Consider the following 20938-nt stretch of genomic DNA (forward strand, 5'->3'; position numbering starts at 1 on the left):
GTTCTTGGAGTCGCACAACTCATCCCAGCGGGCAGTCCGTTACCTACCGAGTGCCTGACTCTTGAAAAAATTTTGAAAATGAACCTCATAAGAACATAGGATGGCCGGTCAAACCGAGAATCCTTAAGCGGTGATTTGGTGCGTCCACGCAGGTCAACCTTCCTGGTGCTCCTCGTTGCACAACTAAGAGGAAGCTAGCTATGTTAAAAAAATTATACATAATGCAGCGCACTTGCATGGAAGTTGACCGTCACCTTCTTATGAACAGGCTTAGGCTTGCATGGAAGTTGACCGGTTAAAGCTGTTCTACGCTAATGATGCAGCCATTCAGCACAAAATCAGATCATAAGAACAACTGCATTCGATTTATAAGCGTAAGCAAATTTACAAGACAAACAGGAGCAGGGAAAGAACTGTTTCACACGGAAGACGTGCTGTGGACAGACAAAAAGGCCAAAAAGACATTCAGGAAAGCCTTTAATTTACAACAGCTCTAGGTTTGCAAGCCTGACCTGCTTGTCGAATGGCAAATAGTCTTTCAAAGAAATGCATGTTCGATACATCACATGCGACAAGAAAGCCAGCATGCTGGCTTCATTTTCATCGATGCCGTCTTGCCTGGGAAAGCCATTACCATTAGCTAACCGTGCTGCCCATGTGCAGATTCGCTCCGTGGATGACCATAGGTTATCAACCAAAGGCCCTGAAATGGCACCCCAGCTGCTGTCTGAGAGAAGCGATGGCAGGGTAACTGGCAGGTCATTTAAGACGCTGATTGGATTGATGATCAGAAGTGGCATGTACATACAACAGCTACCTGCTAGCAAACCTATAAACTGCAGTGCCTGAAAATTTTTGATAAAAAAACAGTGCACATATCATCTTTCAAAGCCAATTTTATACCTAAGAACCTAACAAATGATCAATCCCAGCCCATGATAAAAGTACAGATGCAAAAATGCATATCTCAATGTTTTCTTTTACTTGTATGTTTACCTTCCATTTACAGTTATCCCTTGGTTCCTTCGGTTAGGATCAGGTTTGTGAATTGTAATTTTCACCATTAAGACTAGATCTGGATATGATAGAAAGAGAGTTTGATAACTTGTTTGCAGGTGCTCTCTTGCAATTCTAATCAGGATTAGTTACACATATAAAGTCTCAGAAAAAAAAACAGATAATTTAACCTGAATCTTCCAGGGTAATGAGGCGAAAAAATAAAAATAAAATGTCGTTGGGAGATAATATATGTTGTGAGAGATTTAAAGACAACCTAAAAGCTGCAATACATATCTCTCTAAAATATTCCTGTGCAGAGCAAGATTCAATGGCAGAAAATGGATTTGATTGTTCAATTCGCATACTGCACTCTTTCTTTTTTTTTTTGTTAATGAAAGAATCAAATACTCATGCTTTCATACAGAACTTTCGTTGCGTTTGGTAGCTAACAATCCATCCAAATTGATGGCAATTTAAAATGGGTCCACCAGATTACTGTGTTTGGTATGCTTTTTGGGTAGCAATCCAGACTACCTCTTACTTCTTAGGAGATAATCTGGATTGCCTTAAAGAGAGGTGGCTATCCAGATTACCACTTGTTTGGCAATGTTGTTAAAAAAAAATTTGGACAAAATTATCCTTCAAAAAAAAATCATACAAAACCCATCCCTCCACCCTCCTTCCCCGACGGCTCTCACCCTCTCCTTATTATATATAACAATATGATATAATATATTATAATATAATATACTATTATTATATTATTATTATATTTTTATAGTAACTATATTGTATTACAATAATATAGTATATGATAATATATATTAAATGAATCCTATTATATATAACAATAAATTATATTGTATTATATTATATTATATTACATCATTATTATATTATAATAATATCTTTTATTAATATAACATAATATATAATATAATATTATTATATGTAATAATATAGGATAATATATTATATTATATTATAATAGTTTATTATAATATTATAATATAATATTACAATATATTATATTAAAATATATTATGTTATATTAATTATATAAATATCATTAATATTATATTATTATATATTATTATATTATAATATTATATTAATATAATATAGCATATGATATAATATTATTATATATAATAATATAGTATATTATATTATATTATAATAATATATTATTATATTATCATATAATATTATATATGGACATATATTGTAATGTATATTATATAAATATTATTCTATATAACAATATATTAACTATATTGTTATACTATTATATTATAATATATTGTATTATATTAATATGTTAATATTATAATATATTATAAGAATATCTTTTATTAATATAACATAATATATAATATAATATTATTATATTATTAAAATAAAATAATATATTATATTATAATAGTTTATTATAATATCATAATATAATACTATAATATACTATATTAAAATATATTATATTATATAATAATATAATATTATATTATATTATTATTATTAGATTAAGGAGGTATTTTAGGAATTTGATTTCATATTACCGATAATCTGATTGTCATACCAAACATGTCAATCAAAATTTTCAGTGATTTTACTGCAACATTGCCTACATATACCAAACACAGTAATCAACATTACTGGCAATTTAATGATAGCAATCTATGTTGAAGGCAATCCAGATTACCTTCCAAGATTATCTGGCGATGCACCAAACGCAACCTTAGGGATTCAAATAAAGAGTCAGCATTTGTATTGTTTTATATATACTAACTATCAATGGCATCATGCACGTGCAAAAAGGCATTTTCACAATAACCATGAGACCTCTGAGAAGCATGGCTATATGTCAATGTGTGCAAATATATGAAACCAGATGAAACTATTCAAAGCTACGTTAAGCTGTCTACATATGCTTAAAAAAGAAAAAAATTATCTGAAATTTCTCTAAGCAACTACATCAAAAGAATTCAAATATTTAAAAAGTATTGTGCTATCTAAGTTGTGTTAAAATATGAAATGCGCTCACCGTTGCAGGGTATTCTGTTATACAGCAGATCTCTAATGCATCACAAAGCCATTGTCTTTTGATGCCAACTTCTGCACTGGATATAGCTGCAACAACTTCCACAACAACACTCCACCAGAAACCTATTATTTTAAATATTCTCAAAATACAAAAGAGTATGCAACATAAACTGCTTATCCCAAATATGCAGGATACTGTAACCATACATGCACACTCACAGAAAAGGGAACATCAAAATAGCCATTATCATATTTAATATGCATGTCCCTTCTTACTTTGTATTTTTCGTTAGTGGCCAAGGTAGCAAGTGCATTCATTGAAAGCAAGTAGAAAATAAAAAAAATTTAAGATCTATCCTTTGAACTATAATTTTCAAATAAACCCCTCAGATAATAGACTCGTTGATTTTGGGACACAAATTTAAAGAATCTTCTACCTTCTGTTCATTGCTGAAGCTCTTATGAACTAATGTTGTTTGATGCAAAGCTTGTGATCAATTTAAGTTGCTCATGCATATTATAGAGCCACTGGCCTTTCTAGACATCACTCCATGTAATTGGCCATCATACAAGATCAAAAACCACAGTAACTGCATATATTGTAGAAACTTATGCAGGGCATTCAGTTCTTTTGACCCCACAAGTATTCACGGTACCCTCTATAATGAAGCAGGAATAGCATGGCCTAATATCTTACATCATGTGATCCTATCACCTCCCAATATCGAGAGCATGGATTGCAAGTCCACCTTTCATTAGCAATAACTTGGGAGAAACTAAAAGTACAGTACACAGTTATGGTCCAGGTCCAGATAAATTGAGGTCCTAGGAGGTGGAAACTGGGGATGGACTTGACCTTTAACATTTTTATTGCACAAAATGGCTGCCTCAGGATGCCAACCCATGCCAGTGTGCTTGTTAGGCCAAGCCTTTTACCATTGCACTGTGGAATGACCCCCATCAAGTAATAACCTGAGACAAATTTCCTTGTTGGATTTAAAGATTATATTACCAGTCAATTCTCTTCATATACAACTTTTACACTTAACCCTAGACCCTAAACATTACTTCCTAAAAGTTAAATGCCCTACAAGTTTCACTTCTGAACTCTCCTATTTTCTGGTGATTTCCTAAAATGTCTTTACTTCGTTCCATCTTTTTTTTTTAAAAAAAAAAAAAATTTACTTTTCATTGCCCACATGAATTTAACTCAGGAAATAATGAGATCCATTAGCCACTATCATGCCTGAAATTGAATCTAATGTCATTTGTCCAATACCCAAGAATTTTGAAATTGTTGGTGTGGCTCAAAGCAATCGAGGTAAATCACTTTCAGTAAATTCCAAGATAAATTCCAACAATATGGGAGTTGATCTATGAAGGTATATGTTATTGAAAGTAAACTCATCAAACTACCACAATACCACCCTTGCACTGTGGATCCACCGTGCACCTCCCTCAACAGAACTTGGATGATCCTTTGCATTAACTACAACGAACTCATGAACAACTCCCCATATTTGCCAAACCCTACATTTGTACCCACAAGCAAGGTTCTAAAAACTGCCAGAATGGGATGGTACGAGCAATACTGAATCGTTCTGGCATAATACAGGCACCAATACAGTGTGTCGCTGCAAGAGGCAGTCACTTACAATGCATCAGTACCCAAAACTGTATCCAGCAAAAAAATTATACAAGATCCAGTACCGGTATTTGAAACCATGCCCCACAAGTCTCCAAGCAAGAAAATGTCAGCATGTTTGCACTTACATTCATGATCTCTCCATCTGTAACCTCCAACTAAGGAGTTACAGAACTTCCAAGCTCACCTTCTGATTTACCTTTAGATTGCTTATGCACTATTGGTGTTGCAGCTCATAACCACACCCAAAATAAGCACCATTTGGAGTCAGTTTAGTTCACATAAGTCCATAATATTTTTCTTATGTAATTCCTACACCAATAGAGTTACCACCTAATGTTCCATGAGCTTACCTTACCATTATAATGTATATGCAACCTTGCACCCATTATGTACAGTCAATGTAGTAAATATTCATTTCTTCTGTTTAACATTGAGGTTTTAAGTTTTTCGACTCTCTTGATCTTCTGACTATCAAAACCTATCCTTCAATCCTTAGCTCCAAGTCACTAGTTAACTTTTGAGCTCTGAGATCCTACTGTCAGGTCCCAGGTCAGAGTGACCTCATTTGACATTTTGGACTGAAGAGCAACCATGCTCCACCTATTAATTCCCTGATTCAATCCAACCATCCTTGGTAAGAAATCATGAAGTGGTCACCATGAAGCTGTACATAGTGTCACCTGCTTAACACTGATGCCAGAGAGACCCCTAGGAATCTTCCACTCAAGACATATCATCCTCAACTCACAAGAGCTATCTTAGTAACAATAATAGTGAATATTGCAAGTTTCCCAACAATGAACAATCAGGAATCCCCGCTTCATTATAGTGTGGATTTTTGTGGCATCTGCAACTCTAAGATGGTGAATTTATATGCCTTCCTATGTCTTCTACCTATGTAACAATGTATGGGGATGTGAAAAATCAGTATGACTATAGTTGTATTGGAGTTGCAGAAGTTGACCTTCAGTTTTTGCATTCAATATGTATGCTCTTAGCTTCCCCAGTTCAGAAACAGGAGCACATCCAATCCTAACTAGCCTGGCTTTGGCTAAAATTCGTTTTGCCACATCACCGGAGTTGGTTCCTCCATGAAACAGGTCTGAAACGGGAACCTGTAAAAAGGAACATAAGCCATAAATACCAAACATCATTAAAAAAAAGTCCAATAAATACCATTCTAGCAATAACAACGAAAAGGGTTTCATGGTCTCCAATAATATAAAGAAAACCAAAAAAACTAAAGCCTTATTTTCAAATTTGAAAATTTCCATTTCTACAGATAACATAGCAAATTCAGTCATATGCTGCAGAACAAGTGCAAATAAATAGTTTCTACAAACAAGACACAAGGGTTGACCAGTCTAAGTATATGTTTACATGACGTTATAGATAGACCATGTAAAGGAATATTTACAAAAAAATTACAAGCATACTTACTTGCAGGATATCCATCAGCCAATCTTGTGGTGCCTCAGCCAAGCATCGTACAGCTTCTGACCACTCCTCTACAAGACCAACCTGCCCGCCTTCTGAAATGACATCACAAGTCAACAAAGGCAAAAAACAGAACAAGCACTCGATGCACGTTTTCATATTCAATAAAACAGACTCTTCAGAGGTCTCAGTGAGGCATTGATAAATCCCCTTCCAAAATGAAACTCTCAATAACCTTTTTTGATCTGGTCCATAAACCAAGTACGAAGAAGCTGAAGAATTGAAGTACTTGACCAAATCACCATACAGTTTTTCTACCCTCAAACCAGAAAATAGTTTTAATAAGTCAGACAGGTGCTGGAGCAGTAATGATTGCAGATTTGGCTCTAGTGTCCTGAACCTGGACAACTCTGTGAGCTCATCCAAGAAATGCAAGAGGTGGCTGACATCATTTGCATGAGCTAGAGAAAAAAGTATACATTCTTCTCTAAGTAATTTTGGAGCCAGTTCCATCTGCACCTTGATAGACAACTGGGCTTCATACCTCATGCAACGTCTGATGATAGCGCCCCAATCAAAAGTTGGCAATCTCGGAGCATCTAAGAGGCATCTTAAAACAGTTGCAATTGTGCTTGCATGTGGTATCTCACCTATCTGCAGTTTAGTAAAACAAGTGAATATACAACTAAAAGCTTGGTAACAAGATTAGTGTTGACAACATAAATCATTTAAGGACGTATTCACTTAGAAGGGTATACTCCTTTTTCCATAAAGTCAAAAATTGTTAGAAAAAGTAAAGGAATTGATATGAATTGCATATATTGAATCCACAATAACATTCCAAACTAGATGCAACTTTTTAAGCTTCTTTGACTTGCATATATGCTTTCTTTTAGGGACACTGATTGTCAGGATTTGTATGTATAAACCAGAGTCTCATGTATCAATTGCAAATATTATATTTATGGAATATATGATTGAACCCAACTAGTATGGGATTAAGGCTTGCTGAGTTATGGACTGGTGCAACTTTATATGTCAAGACCAATTTCACACATTAGCCATCTTTAATAATTACCTAGTCTCCAGTTGTCTCAATGATTTGAGCTCATTTTTTTGACCAAAATGCCCCCGTAATACTTGTCTCTATCAGTAACATGTTGCAACATTGTAACTGTTGTACACTTGATTTTCCAGAATATGCACAGCTTGCCTTATTGGTTAACCATACTGCATACCAGGTCTAGAGCTACTCATCATATGACACCTGGCGGATCAACTTATCCTTATATTTTAGCAGTTGGTTACAAAATTTGTAATGATCTCCAGGCTCTTAAATATAAACGTATCATTATATTGGGATATATGGCCAAGCCCAACTAGTTTAGGATAAGGCTTAATTGAGTTGAGTTGAGCTGATAAGATGGCTTATTGCAACTGTATATGTTGGGCCAATTCCACACATTAGTTATTCTTTAATAATTACCGAGTCTCCAGTCCTCTCAATGAATTGTGCCCAATTTTTTGACCAAAGCTTGGCCTAGTCTTCCATGGCATTATCATGCCCCCCCAACACCTGTCTCTATTAGCAACACATTGCATCAGTGTAACTGTTGAACACTTCATTTTCCCAGAATATGTGCACAACTTGCCTGGTTTACCCTGCAAACCAGTGGAGATATTCATCAGATAACACCTGGTGGATTGACTTATGTTTATATTTTAGCAGCTGGCTACCAAATTGGTAATGTTCTCCAGGCTCTTAAGTATGAACTCATATTTAAATTCTAGCAGTGGCCTCAAAAGTTAATAATGTTTTTCAGGTTCCTAGTTGAACCATAAACTCAGTTTCTGTAAATCAACTGGTTGCTTCTTGTTATTTACTTATTCATTTTAAAGGCTAAAAGTTCAATAAGACCATACTTTTAAGGTAGCTTTATCATTTTTGAACACCTCCATGCCCTATATCTAATGTTTCTTATGTTATGCCACACTTTGCCTTTCTCCAATCTGTGCACTATCATCTTGAATAATGCATCTCTCATCTGTCTCCAACTATAAGGACTTCTAATTGGCAAGTGCAAGCATAATTTCTTCCTTTCCCACCAACTTCTTTTGTGGTGGTTAAAAAATATAGGACAATAGAAGAAAACAATGATGAAATGTGTAAAACCAATGTGTGACCTTTGCTTTGGGTGCAAACTAAAGATGAAAGTAAAATTAGTTTAATTTCCTTTGACAGTTTTAACATTAAGAAGGGGACAATCATGAACTAATTGGGAGGGGAAATATTGGGATGACTGCATTAAACTATGAATGCGTGTGTAATATAAAGCAAGGTGTGAGTGATGAAACATGCCAATGGCTGTGCTCTCACTTGGACAAAAAGAAGTTAGAATCTTGTGATGTCAATTATGAAGTGATAGAGTGATAATCAAAATATCAAATGGCAAAATTTGGAGAATTCACACAGATTTTTAACTAAAATAATATTGATTAAATTGTCAGTTACTTAAATTTCAAGACATTGTCTGCATCATTTTGCGCTAACCCATTAAGGTAAAATAAGCAACAAACAGTAATCAAGTATGCAAAGCACATAGGATCAGATCAGCTGATAAATTACTTGTCCAACCAAGTAACCATATGCCTTGCAAGAGGGTAGAATTTGTGAATACTCATGAAACTTGTAAAGTATAAACTTACTCAAAGAATGCAATTTCTTGAAATCATAATTAAGATAAACAGTTTTAAAAAACACTTCATATTTTTCTTGAAAAATGCACAAAAAGTCAGTAAGTAATTCAGTCACCAAATTTTTGAGATAAAACAAGCAAAAAGGCCACTGATAACATCCCCAGTGGCAGGTTTCCCTGCAATGAAGAAAAACAAAAGGTTTGAACATGTATTAGACATTGTTTCTAGTGCAGATATCCATTTTCCTCATCAGCTTTTGTCAACACAATAAGGATTCTTCAATACCCCTTTCGCTGCTTCCAAATTGGTATATTTTTTATCATCTTCAATCATGGTATCAGTCCTTCAATTTAGATACTACCTCGATATGACCAGGGTGGCATCCTTCCCAGACTTCTAAGTTCTAAGAGAAGTTAGATTCTTTCATATTTCACCTGACACAGAAATTCTTTAGAGCTGCAAATAATGCTGGAGCTTTGGGTGTCCTTAATGCTACAACATGCTGACATGAGCTCTTTCATTCTCCCATTAGCAGTAGTTGCTTATTTGTGTACCAACCAAAAACGCAAAAAAGAATTCAGTAAAATGCAGATAAAACAGACTATAGACTCAGCAAACTCACCTTATTATAGTTCATATCATTTAGCCACAAGCAGAGTTTCCAAACTAAGCTTTCCTCAGCAAAATTTTTTGATGATTGATGGAAATCAATGGAACTTGTTTGGGAACCATCGACATTTTGAAATTCCTTTGACCACCATCGGTGTCTAAGAAATGAAATGGCCCAAGCGGCATATTGTTTAATATGTTGATCCTTTGAATCCTTTGCAACCAGAAACATTTCCTGAACCATTGATGTTGAGAGGGTCTCACAAACAGGACTTGAAAGTATGGGGCCCCTGATAAAGGTAGTCTCCTGCTTAATAAAATGATGGTCAAGTCAGTTAATGAAGTAGCTACACACTGAAGAACATCGGGAACTAACTAATGACCTGCTCATGATTGATTTGCAAAGTGATGGGCTGAGGATACAGTTCAGTGAGATCCCCTGCACCTGCACCAAATGCATTAACAACTCCAAGCATCCCACCCAAGCAGACAGGAGGAGGAGATGGGTGAGTGTATGTGTTTCTTAGAATTTCCAGAAGATGCCTTACATCATCAAATCTTATAGATTGCACCCCATCATTCAAGATGCAAGAAAGTAAGGATCCAGCACCAACAGAGGATGTCATCAACAGATTCTGATAAAGAGTTCCAGATTTTTTTAAGTTTAGAAGATCAGAAATTAATGAAGTGTAAAGATTGAGTGTATCTAAATTACTGTCGACTAATTCAACTCTCTGGCAAAAAGCCACAACTTTGGGAAGTGCAAGACATGAGCCCATACAAAGTGGTATCTCAGCCAGCTCATTGCAAACTAGGGAACTATAGGTAGGGGAATTAATGTGCAAGATCCATGAAACTAACATATTTTTTATTTTAAGCACAGCATCGTAAGCTCCAAGCCTATATAGTGCAACCACGCAACTTCCCAAACCCAGTACAAGCCCTGCAAGGCCCCAAGCATCTTCCTCCAACTTATCACAGTTTTCAAGGGACAAGTCTGAAGTGCTTGCTTCATATCCAGTCAGTGGAAAGCTATCATTGAGGCCCTCAAATGAAACAGATGTAGAAGGGCATAACTGGCATATCATCCGAGACAAGGTGCTAATAATATAATGAAGCAATTCAGTTTCTGTAAACCTAGCACTTCCATCAAATTCTGAATCCTCAGAAATTCCAGCCCTTGTAAGAAGGTCCTGACAGGCAAAACCAAGACCCACTCCACAGGCTCCTTTCACTAAAGGGCTCTTGCTGTTACAGATTACCTGATACAATGAATAACCAAAAGCAAGACCTGTGAAATACTTTCTTATATAGAAACTTGTAATGATAGTACAATAACAGAATCTTCAGTAAACACAAATGCCAAGACCACTAGTCTGACAGAAGAATTACAAACAAGTTTATGAAATACAGATTAGCGTGTAAATTATAAATAGACAATAGATCATATTAGAAACTCTTTTGTGGTTGATAACATTCAAGAAAATAAACTGCAAGTACTTGACAAATGGAAAAAAGCACGAAATGTGTACAAAAATTCCAATATATTAATCAAACTATAACAGCTCATTTCTATGCTAGAAAATGTCTCACAGCAAAGATATCTCCAACTATTTTTATTTTAACTCAGTTGTTTTTTTTTTTTTATATATAGTGTTGTGATATGAAACATGAAGCTCTTTAAACACATGGCATACTAGGTTGTGGCTTAAGGAATTTAAATTTTGGTTATTTAGAAAAGAATCTACACAACGAAAAATATTTCGCATCCAATGAGTTCTAGTTTGTCTGTTCGAGTGGAATAAGATTTGTGCTAAATGTTAGGGGGGCTTGGAAAGCATGTTGCTGTTGATAGTATTATTAGAATAATATCATACATTGCTGATCATCTTGTACACAATACCCAGTGGCATCGTATCTAGCATCTCAAGAATCAAGAATCCTGCAAGAGGACACTTGATATGGATCTTTTTGTGCATTTTGTCAGAGGAAACTGTGGTGCAACTACACACGAAGTCTGAATTATTTAGTTATTGAAATTAATAGCCTAAAATGGCACTTCTGGTTAAGTGTCATACCATTTTCTTCCAGAGATTAGCCAAGATTTGTTTGCTCCAAAGTCTTCTAAATTTACCTCAAAATCTGATTTCATCCTCCTATGATTATTTTGATGCCACCACCCCACCCCGAGTGAGAGAGAGAACGGGCTATACAAAAGCAGTGGCACAAAGTCTCTTTTGAAGTTTTATCTTGTCCATGTCTTTTCTCCCCTCCTTGGGATTTAGGATAATGCATCAATCTAAACTGCAATATGCACATGCACTACATGAGCTAATTTCGATCTTATTATAGAGAATAGACCAATAATGTACCTGAAGTAGTCCATTTATGACTTCAAACTTTTGCATTCTATCTGTTGCATGAAAACAATTAGAAACCAGTCCCAACGAAAGGGCTGCTGACCACTGTTGGTGTTCATGTTCATACTCAAACAACCATTTCAGAAGAAAGTTTGATGCTGCAGAGATTACTGCATGGGCTGATGAAGGCACAACCTGAGCAAAAATGAATAGCAAAGAGATGTGTACAAGCAAATAACATATCATAAATGGGAGCCAGAGCAACAGAAAAAGGTTAAAAAAGGTTAGTTAGAATATAACAATCATTCAACGCAATACAATAAAAGCCAATCTCTCATGGCTGGGCAAAGACACAATTCATATGCAATAGATGGAAAACCACGTATTTTTGTTCCACTAAATGCTTTGGTGGTAAACCTCCAAACAGTAAGATTTTTTGCTTTTGCGGCATGCGAGGTGTCATGATTATGTTCAATGATGTGAATTTTCAATCTCAATGCTCACCACATATTATGAACCAGTAGCTATTGGTCTTGAACCCTACACACAGAATTGCAGTTAATCAACTTTCTCTCAAGCTGAAGTTAACTAGGTCCATTGGTAAGTAATTGCACCTGTGACCCTTTGGAGTAGTGCCTTGTGTGCTGACAGCTCCACACTTGCCAGGGTGTACTTGTTAGGCCTCAACAAAAAGCCGAACAATATTGGAAGGATCGTACATATCTGAGTCCAATATCCATAAGTCAAACCAAAACCCTCTCTTTTCACATATGCAAGAATGCATAATTAAGGCTCCATTTGGCACCACTTCCAATTTTCAGTTTTTAATTTTCAAGAAAACCAAAACCAGCTTCTCTTTTTTGAAGACAACCCGAAACTTGTTTGGCAACCACTTGTTGGATTTTCTACAAGTGTTAGTGCATGTGGATTTCAAAACTTCTCTAAATCCAAAATGCAGTGAAAAAATCAGATTAAAATACTTTTAATCTAAGCATGCATTCATCATATGAAAGCACCTATAGATCTAATTCATATATTGAAATTAACATAAACTATTTTTAGGATGATTGAATGAAAGCATGTAATCAGTTCACATACCTGAATCGCTTTTCCTTTGCTTTAAACCTATAACTAGGATTGAATCCAATTCAATCCCTGGATTTGGAGCTGAATAGGTTCTGAATAAGCAGCACAAGCATCCTACCTCTACGGATATCCACAGGGCCGACTCGGATAGGCTCCTCTTAATCCTGCTTGCCTGAACCAAAAGTCTGAATAGGCTTGAAATTGTGAACACTTTTAATCTTTCTTTCTTAATTCTTGAAGAAACCAAGAACCTTTCTTGATCCCTCCACTAATCAAGAAGAACAACAACTAAGAAGTGGTTGTAACTAACTCCCAATAATTTGAGAGAAAGAAGATGAAACCAAACAACAACTTGATGCCAACCAATTGACACCAAAACAATGTTGCCGCCCACCTCTCTAAAAGCTCCAATAAGGGGATGCCAAGAGAGAGAGAGGGCATGGGCTAGAGAGAGGAAGGAGAGGGGAGGTGATGGGCACAGTAAAGGTGGCGGCAAGGGAGGAAGTGAGATAATTAGAGGAATAAGGCTAGGGTCCTTTATATAGACAACATAAAGGTGTCTTAATCAAATTAGGATCCCCCTTCCTAATCATATTAGAAGTCCTAGCTTAAATATACTTGAACCAAATAAATGGGACGCCATTCATAACTCACCCACACTCACACCCAATGCTAGGCATCCCATCATATGAGATCCAATAAAAAATCTCAAATCAGCCCACATGGTTTCATAAATTCACTTCAAGGGATCTTAATGAATAAAATCAAGAAACTCTTTCTTGATTTAATCCAAGACATAAATTAAACATCCAATCATTGGATCTTATTGAATCAAATTCAATTAGGTTCAAATCAAGTATAGAAATTGGTTAATGCTTATCATATAAGCAAATCAACTACAAGAGGAATTGAATTCACCCAAGTGCTAGCAAAGTTAATATGAACCCAATAGGATTTCTCTAAATCGATATAAATTGGTACTTCATAAGCCCAATTATTAACCAATCCAGATTTTCTCCCTTTATGTGTGACCCCATAGGTTCAATTCTGTCTAGTGGTAAGACATACCATGATCTCTATCATAGGTATCACCGAAATCCTTTTCAGTGGATAAGAATAATTCCACTAACTCGACAAGAATCATTAATCCAAGATCTCACAATCCACCAGTGACGTCTAGCAATATGTAGTGGCAACCCAATAGAACCGAAATAGAACCTCTAGGTGTAGTTAATGTATGATACAGTCCCTCTATCGTGAGTCCCAACTAGATGACAGGTCATGGATAAATCGTCAAACCTCATCATCAGTCATATAATAAATATGATTAGCTCAAGTCCAATAGTGATTTCAAATGAAAACTCCTTTCCATTAATCACACCACTATGGCCATAGGCTTGTGGACTCAGCTTCTCAAATCTCATAGGACCACTCTCTATCAAGATCGATAGATTCCATATAGATGCACACGTTACTCGCACAGCTCAACCAACTGAAGCCAACATCCACTGCAAAAATTCATGATCGAGTTAATATTTATGTGTAGTTAAACTACAGCAGTCTTACTGTGAGCAATTGTGACACCACAGGTCAAAGGACCAGTTACACAACTATAGCATTAAGATAATCACTGACGATCGAATAGAAATCCATATGATCTCTCGTATGGTCACGCTCAGTACAAGTTGTTCTCTAACAATTATCCGCACTTTTCGCTCAGTGTCTCTGCACTATAGACTAGAAACTTATCTATCCCAAAGGATGTATGTCGATCTATCTGAATGGATCATCGTCCCTTATGACTATCCTATGACTGGAAGCAATTTAGGAATCGATCATACATGCCTCTAATTCTCAATATTTGAGAATATGTATCGTAACATCAATTCTAAGGACGATTCAAAGACACATAATACTTGAATGAAAAATGAAAACTTATCCTTTATTGATTAAATCAATAGTTTAAGTACAATTATGTGTCATAGAAAAAATATGTGTCAGCCAATAATTGACTTTTAGAACATACATCTAACAATCTTCCACTTGAACTAAAGCCAATTGGCCATTAATCTAAGCACCATCTTCTAAAAGTGGACTTCCATTATGAGCTAACTCAACTGCTTTGTCAGCAAGTCTGTCACGTTATCCATAGAATCTACTCTTCGCACCTCGACATATTACTTCTCAAGGTAGTCGTATATGATATGAAACTGCCGTTCAATGTGCTTTGATTTTTTATGAGATCGAGACTCCTTAGCAAGTGCTATGGCTCCATTGTTGTCGCAGTACAGTGGTATGGTATCCAATGTCATTACACTAAGTTCCACGGCAAACTTTTTGAACCAGAAGCCTTCTTTTACAGCATCCAAAACAGCGACATATTCAGCCTCTATGATCGAATCTGCGATGATGCTCTGCTTGGAACACTTCCACCTGACTGCACCACCATTGCATACAAATATATACCCCGATGTAGATTTTCTATCATCAGGATCCGATATGAAGTCCAAATCTATATAACCCTCAATCTGCAATTTAGATGCTCCTCCAAAGATCAAGAACAAATTCTTAATCCTTCGTAAGTACTTAAAGATGTTCTTCACAGCTATCTAGTGCTCCTAGTCTGGATTCGATTGATACCTGCTCATGATACTCACAACAAAGACAATATCAGGTCAAATACATAACATGGCATACATGAGGCTTCCAATCGTCGAAGTATAAGGGATTCTACTCATGCGCTCGATCTCCTCAGAAGTGTTAGGACACATCATCTTGGAGAGTCGAATACCATACCTAAGGGTTAGCAAACTTCTTTTAAAATTTTTCATGCTGAACCGCTTCAACACCTTTTCTATGTACAGCTTTTGTGATAGGCCAAGCATCCTTTTAGATCTATCACTATAGACTTTTATCCCAAGGATATAGAACACTTCCCCTAAATCTTTTATGGAGAATTTCTTAGACAACCAAGTCTTGACCGAAGTTAGCATGGAAATATCATTCCCAATAAAGAGGATGTCATCGATGTACAATACGAGAAAGACAAGCACGCTTCCACTAATCCATTTATAAATATAAGGTTCCTCTTTGTTTTTGATGAAACCAAACGATTTGATCACATCATCGAAACGAAGATTCCAGCTTCGAGAAGCCTGCTTTAGTCCATAGATGGACCTTTGCAGCTTGCAGACTCGATGATCACTATCACCGGACGTGAAATCCAGAGGCTGCTCCATATAGATATCTTTCTCAAGATATCTATTTAGGAAAGCAATTTTCACATCCATCTGTCAAATTTCATAATCATAGTAAGTACAACAGCAAGCAATGTATGGATGTATTTCAGCATAGCTACAAATAAAAAAGTGCTATGATAGTCAATGCTTTCACGCTAACTATAATCCTTTGCCACCAGCCTTGCCTTATAGGTCTCTATCTTACCATCAACATCTATTTTCTTTTTATAGATCCATTTACATCCAATGAGAACAATTCCCTCACGTGGATCCACTAAGAACATACCTGGTTTAAGTGCATTAAGCCAATTTCTAACTTCATTGTATCTGACCATTTTTCGAAATCGATGTCAGACATCGCCTCGTCAAAAGTACTAGGATCATCCCCATGACCCCCATCTCCCACAAGCAATGCTTCCTCTACATCCTCTTTCAGTATACTCATGTATCTTTCGGGAGATGGGAGATTTTATCTGATCTACAAGGTGGAAGTGGAACATTAACTACTGGCTCATCATTGACAGATTTTTGAGGATCTATAGCTCGTCACTCTTCAGAGACATTCTCGTCAAGCTCAATTAACCTCCCACTACCACCGTCCTGGATAAATTATTTTTCTAGGAACGTGGTATTGCGACTCATAATCACATTATGATCATGTAGAAAGTAAAAGTAGTACCCAATGGATTCTTTGGGATACCCTATAAATTGAGCTACAACTGATCTATCCTCTAACTTATCAGCTTTCTATTTTTTAACATAGGCTGGACATCCCCAAGTCTTAAGATAACTCAGACTCGACTTCTTACCATGCTATATCTTGTATGGTGTGGTAGGAACAGACTTAGAAAGAATCCTATTTAAAATATGCATCGCGATAAGGCATGTCCCAAAAAATATATGGATAAATCAGTGAAGTTCATCATGGATCGGACCATATCTAATAGGGTCCTATTTCTCATTTCGGATACCCCGTTGAGTTGAAACATGCTGGGAAAAGTCTATTGAGAGACAATGCCATTCTCCTTAAGATATCCCAAAAATTTAGCACTCAGGTATTCTCCTTCTCGATCAGATCGTAGGACTTTGATGGGTTTACCTGTTTGCTTCTCTACCTCTTGCCTGAATTCTCTGAACCTTTCAAAAACTTCAAACTTGTGTTTCATAAGAAACACATACCTATACCATGACAGATCATCAATAAAGGTAATGAAGTAGCTATAACTACCCCTGACTTGCACATGAAATGGACCACACATATCGGTGTGTACCAGGGCTAGTAACTTAGTAGCCCTTTCTCCTTTCCCACAAAGAGTAACCTAACCATTTTTTCTCGAAGGCATGATTCACAGGCTGGAATCGACTTAGATTTAAGTCAAAGATCCCATTCTTTTTCAGTTTGTTTATCCTGTCCTCTCTAATATGACCAAATCTATGGTGCCACAAGTACTTATGATTAAACTCATCTTTAGATCTCTTTTGGCCTACGGCACTCACTACTTACTCATTTAAATTCACATTAGCATCAGCATGCAAGTGATAATCAACCTATCAACGGGTCGAGTTCAGGTCGGAACATGGATACCAGATTCGGACCCGATCTTAGTTACTGGTACCGGATCCGAATCCGAATACCCGACGGGTCTGGCCTTGAAGTACCGGACCCGGATCCTAAGGGATCCCGAATATCTGGACCCGATTTCGAGACCCGAAACTCCTCGTCACAGGCGGCCCAGATGGCGGTAGAGACGATGCGAGGCAGAGGGAGGGTGCACAGAGTGGCGGAGCGGCGGAGCCACAAAAGGTAGCAGTGGAGGGGGAGAGGCGGTCCGAATAGCGGCGGAGACGATGCGAGGCAAAGACAGGGGGTGTAGATCTCGTGGGGGAGAGGCGGTCCGGATCTCCTCCGTCCACAGCTTTGGTGTCGGGGTCCGACCGTTAGTGAGCATGTGTTCACGACGAAGGGGGTCTTGGCCTCGCAGTGAAAATCGAGCATAGGGGCGAAGACGGCACGGTCGTAGCCCTGATGGAAGCGGCCGAAGGATGGGGGCTCGAAGGCGGAGAGGATGCCGAGAGTGGGGGGTGGAGATGCGGATCTTAGGGAAACCGGCCTCGGCCAAGGCAGCGGAGAGGGAGTGCATGCAACGATGAGGTGGGTGATGAGGTTGCGGTCGACAGTGGCCATGACCTCATTGCCGATGGTGAGGGGCGAGTTTGAGCGGATCAGAAGCGAGGAGCTGGAGGAGAGAGTCGAGGACCGACGTTGGTGTCGGGGTCCGACCGTCGACAAACGGATCTCGCGGCGGAGAGAGGCACCGTCGGGGTCCTCGAGGAGACTGAGAGACAGAGAGAGGGAGACTGAGAGACAGAAAGAAGATCTCGAATGGGATATTAAATATTTTTAATATATATATTATATTATATTATCGGATCCCGAGTCTATCGGGTCTGGGTATTAAATATCCAGACCCTACCCATTTACATTATGGTTTATCGGGTCTGGATTTGGGTCCTGGTAAACAGGTCTAATACTAGTACCAGATCTGGACCCGTCGGATAAAATCCGCACATCTCGAGATTGGACCCGGCCCGTTGATAACTCTTAAGTGATAAAGACTGTCAATCAAAAGATTAGATGTAATCAATTTATTTCATAAATAAAGAGAACAAAAATTTTTATTAAATTAAAAAATAATTTATTTCATAATCAATTTATTTCTATTATGAACATACCTTCAGAAGGTCGATCATCCTTTTTCATCTTTAGGTTCTTCAGATAAGACAGATAGTTTCTCCTCCAATGGCCATCGGAGTTGCAGTAGAAACACTTTCCTTTCTCCATAACATTTTTCTGCTTCTTTCCTTGAGACTTTCTTTTGGAAGGTGCCCGCTCAACAGCAAGAACAGTCCCTTGAACTTTTCAAGGTACCCTCAGCAGTCCAATTTGTTTATATGGTAATTTATGATAAACTGTCCAAACAAATTGATCAGAGATTGGAGGATCAAATCGACCTTTAATTCTCTTTGCATATTAAGCTCGAACATCTCAAGCTTCTCAAAATTCTTGATCATTGTCATACAATGATCGTGGACTGACTGTCCGTCGCACATCTTCATATTGAACAACTGCTTGGACAATTCGAAGCATGCGATCCGGCTCTGCTCACCATACAACTCTTGCAGGTGAGTGATCATAGCACGGACAATAAGCATGTACTTATGCTGGCTCTGCAACTCGTTTGACATGGAAGCCAGTACATAGCACTTCACTCTAAGGTCATCATCCGTCCACTTATCCAGAGCAGCTCTTTGCTCTATCATAGGACGAGCTGATAAGGCTGAGACATTCTGATCGAGTAAATACCCAATCTTTTCGTATGTCAGGACTATCCTGAGATTTCTGAGTTAGTCTTTATAATTTATACCGATCAGTCGGTTGGTTTCAAAAATACGAGCTAGTGGATTAGAGGTCGATATTGTTTATCTGCGAGTGTAGAGATTCTAGTTAGACATTTGTACTTAAAATTTATATTTACTCTAGAAACTTTTAGATGTAAATAGACTCCCATTATTTTTTTGAATTTCGACACTCCTTGAGTGGAAAGCGAAAATCCGATATGATCAATGCAAGGCTTCTAGTGGGTGCTACGGTCTCACCGATGCCATGCACCTCACCTAACAATTATTGGTGACACACACCGATGCATAGGCAACTCTTTGCCCAAATGCTTCTCTAAGCATATTGCAGTGACTTGGTCTCTAAATCATGAGAGCTCAGATAACACATATTGCCCCACTTCTTAACTAAGCCTGATGCATCGTTCACAAACAGGTGTGAAGCCGTCATTGAGTCCCTCAGATAACACATATTGGGCCTAACCCCATCTTCACCCTGAAACAATTTTTTACTAGTAGAGTGGTTGCGTGTTTCCAATACAACTGAACCACTATAACCAGTCGAGAACAGTCAATGCCAGTACCACACCCGTACTTCTATAATGGTGGAAGACCATAAGGCTTAATATTAATTAGGAAGGTTTAGGTTAGGTTTCATCTAACCAGTCATCACATGACCGATCTAATTGGCATGGGCTAAACCAAAACGCCTTAGCAACTAATAAACCCAATCATCCAATTGACCAGATAAGTGAGATCGGCGGGAGGGTATGTCATTAACTCGCTGTAGGCAAAATTGTCTAGGTCAGTAGCCTCCCAATTAAAAACTACCAATCGAGACTTGTCTTAGACACCAAATGGCTTGTTGGTTTCAATTAGTCAACTTAGGTGAATCAGATTCAAGCCATAAAGCTGGATTAGGTCCTTAGGTTGACTCGATTCTATATATGGGGTTTCATCAATTCAATCTACAATACTTGTAAAATCATAAGTTCAATTGATATAACCCAAATCAACACTTGACTCAGTTTGATCAATAGCTATATCGATTTTAACCCAATATGATCTAATTGTAACTTAAGATGCAATTCATTGACCTAATGCAAAACTACCCATGTCCAACAATTCATGCACACACTAATTTCAGATCATTGAAATAAATTTCAGATGTAAATTCATTGTATAAAAATAAATTTTTGATTCTCGAAACACTTTCAGAATATGTATGCAATCATATATCATATACTTAAAAAATTTCAGATTTTTCAGAAATCAATTTTAGATCTAAACATACTATCATATATTGCATATACGAAAAAATTATATCACAAAAATTTAATTTCTAACATATGCATGCTTTCATATATCGCATATATGAATAAAATTCAGATCTAAAATACTTTTCAGATCTGAACATAAACATA

General features: G+C 37.1%; 1 protein-coding gene across 2 annotated transcripts in view; it reads right to left on the reverse strand.

The window, feature by feature from the left end:
• Positions 1–341: 341 nt before the first annotated feature.
• The window catches only part of LOC105056215 (protein RST1), a 72780-nt gene continuing 52183 nt past the window's right edge, over positions 342–20938 (reverse strand). Inside the window, exons 19-25 of one of the 2 annotated variants that reach the window (XM_010938325.4) lie at positions 11806–11988; positions 9817–10695; positions 9447–9740; positions 6131–6781; positions 5655–5805; positions 3044–3165; positions 342–845 (exon numbers count right to left, since the gene is read on the reverse strand). In XM_010938325.4, coding sequence (XP_010936627.1) covers positions 483–845; positions 3044–3165; positions 5655–5805; positions 6131–6781; positions 9447–9740; positions 9817–10695; positions 11806–11988 — 2643 coding nt within the window. In that variant the 3' untranslated portion in view covers positions 342–482. Of the gene's footprint in view, positions 846–3043; positions 3166–5652; positions 5806–6130; positions 6782–9446; positions 9741–9816; positions 10696–11805; positions 11989–20938 lie in introns of those variants that run through there. The other variant, XM_029267882.2, reaches the window with a different exon arrangement.

This window comes from Elaeis guineensis, chromosome 13 (assembly GCF_000442705.2).
Source record: "Elaeis guineensis isolate ETL-2024a chromosome 13, EG11, whole genome shotgun sequence".
Classification (NCBI taxonomy): Eukaryota; Viridiplantae; Streptophyta; class Magnoliopsida; order Arecales; family Arecaceae; genus Elaeis; species Elaeis guineensis.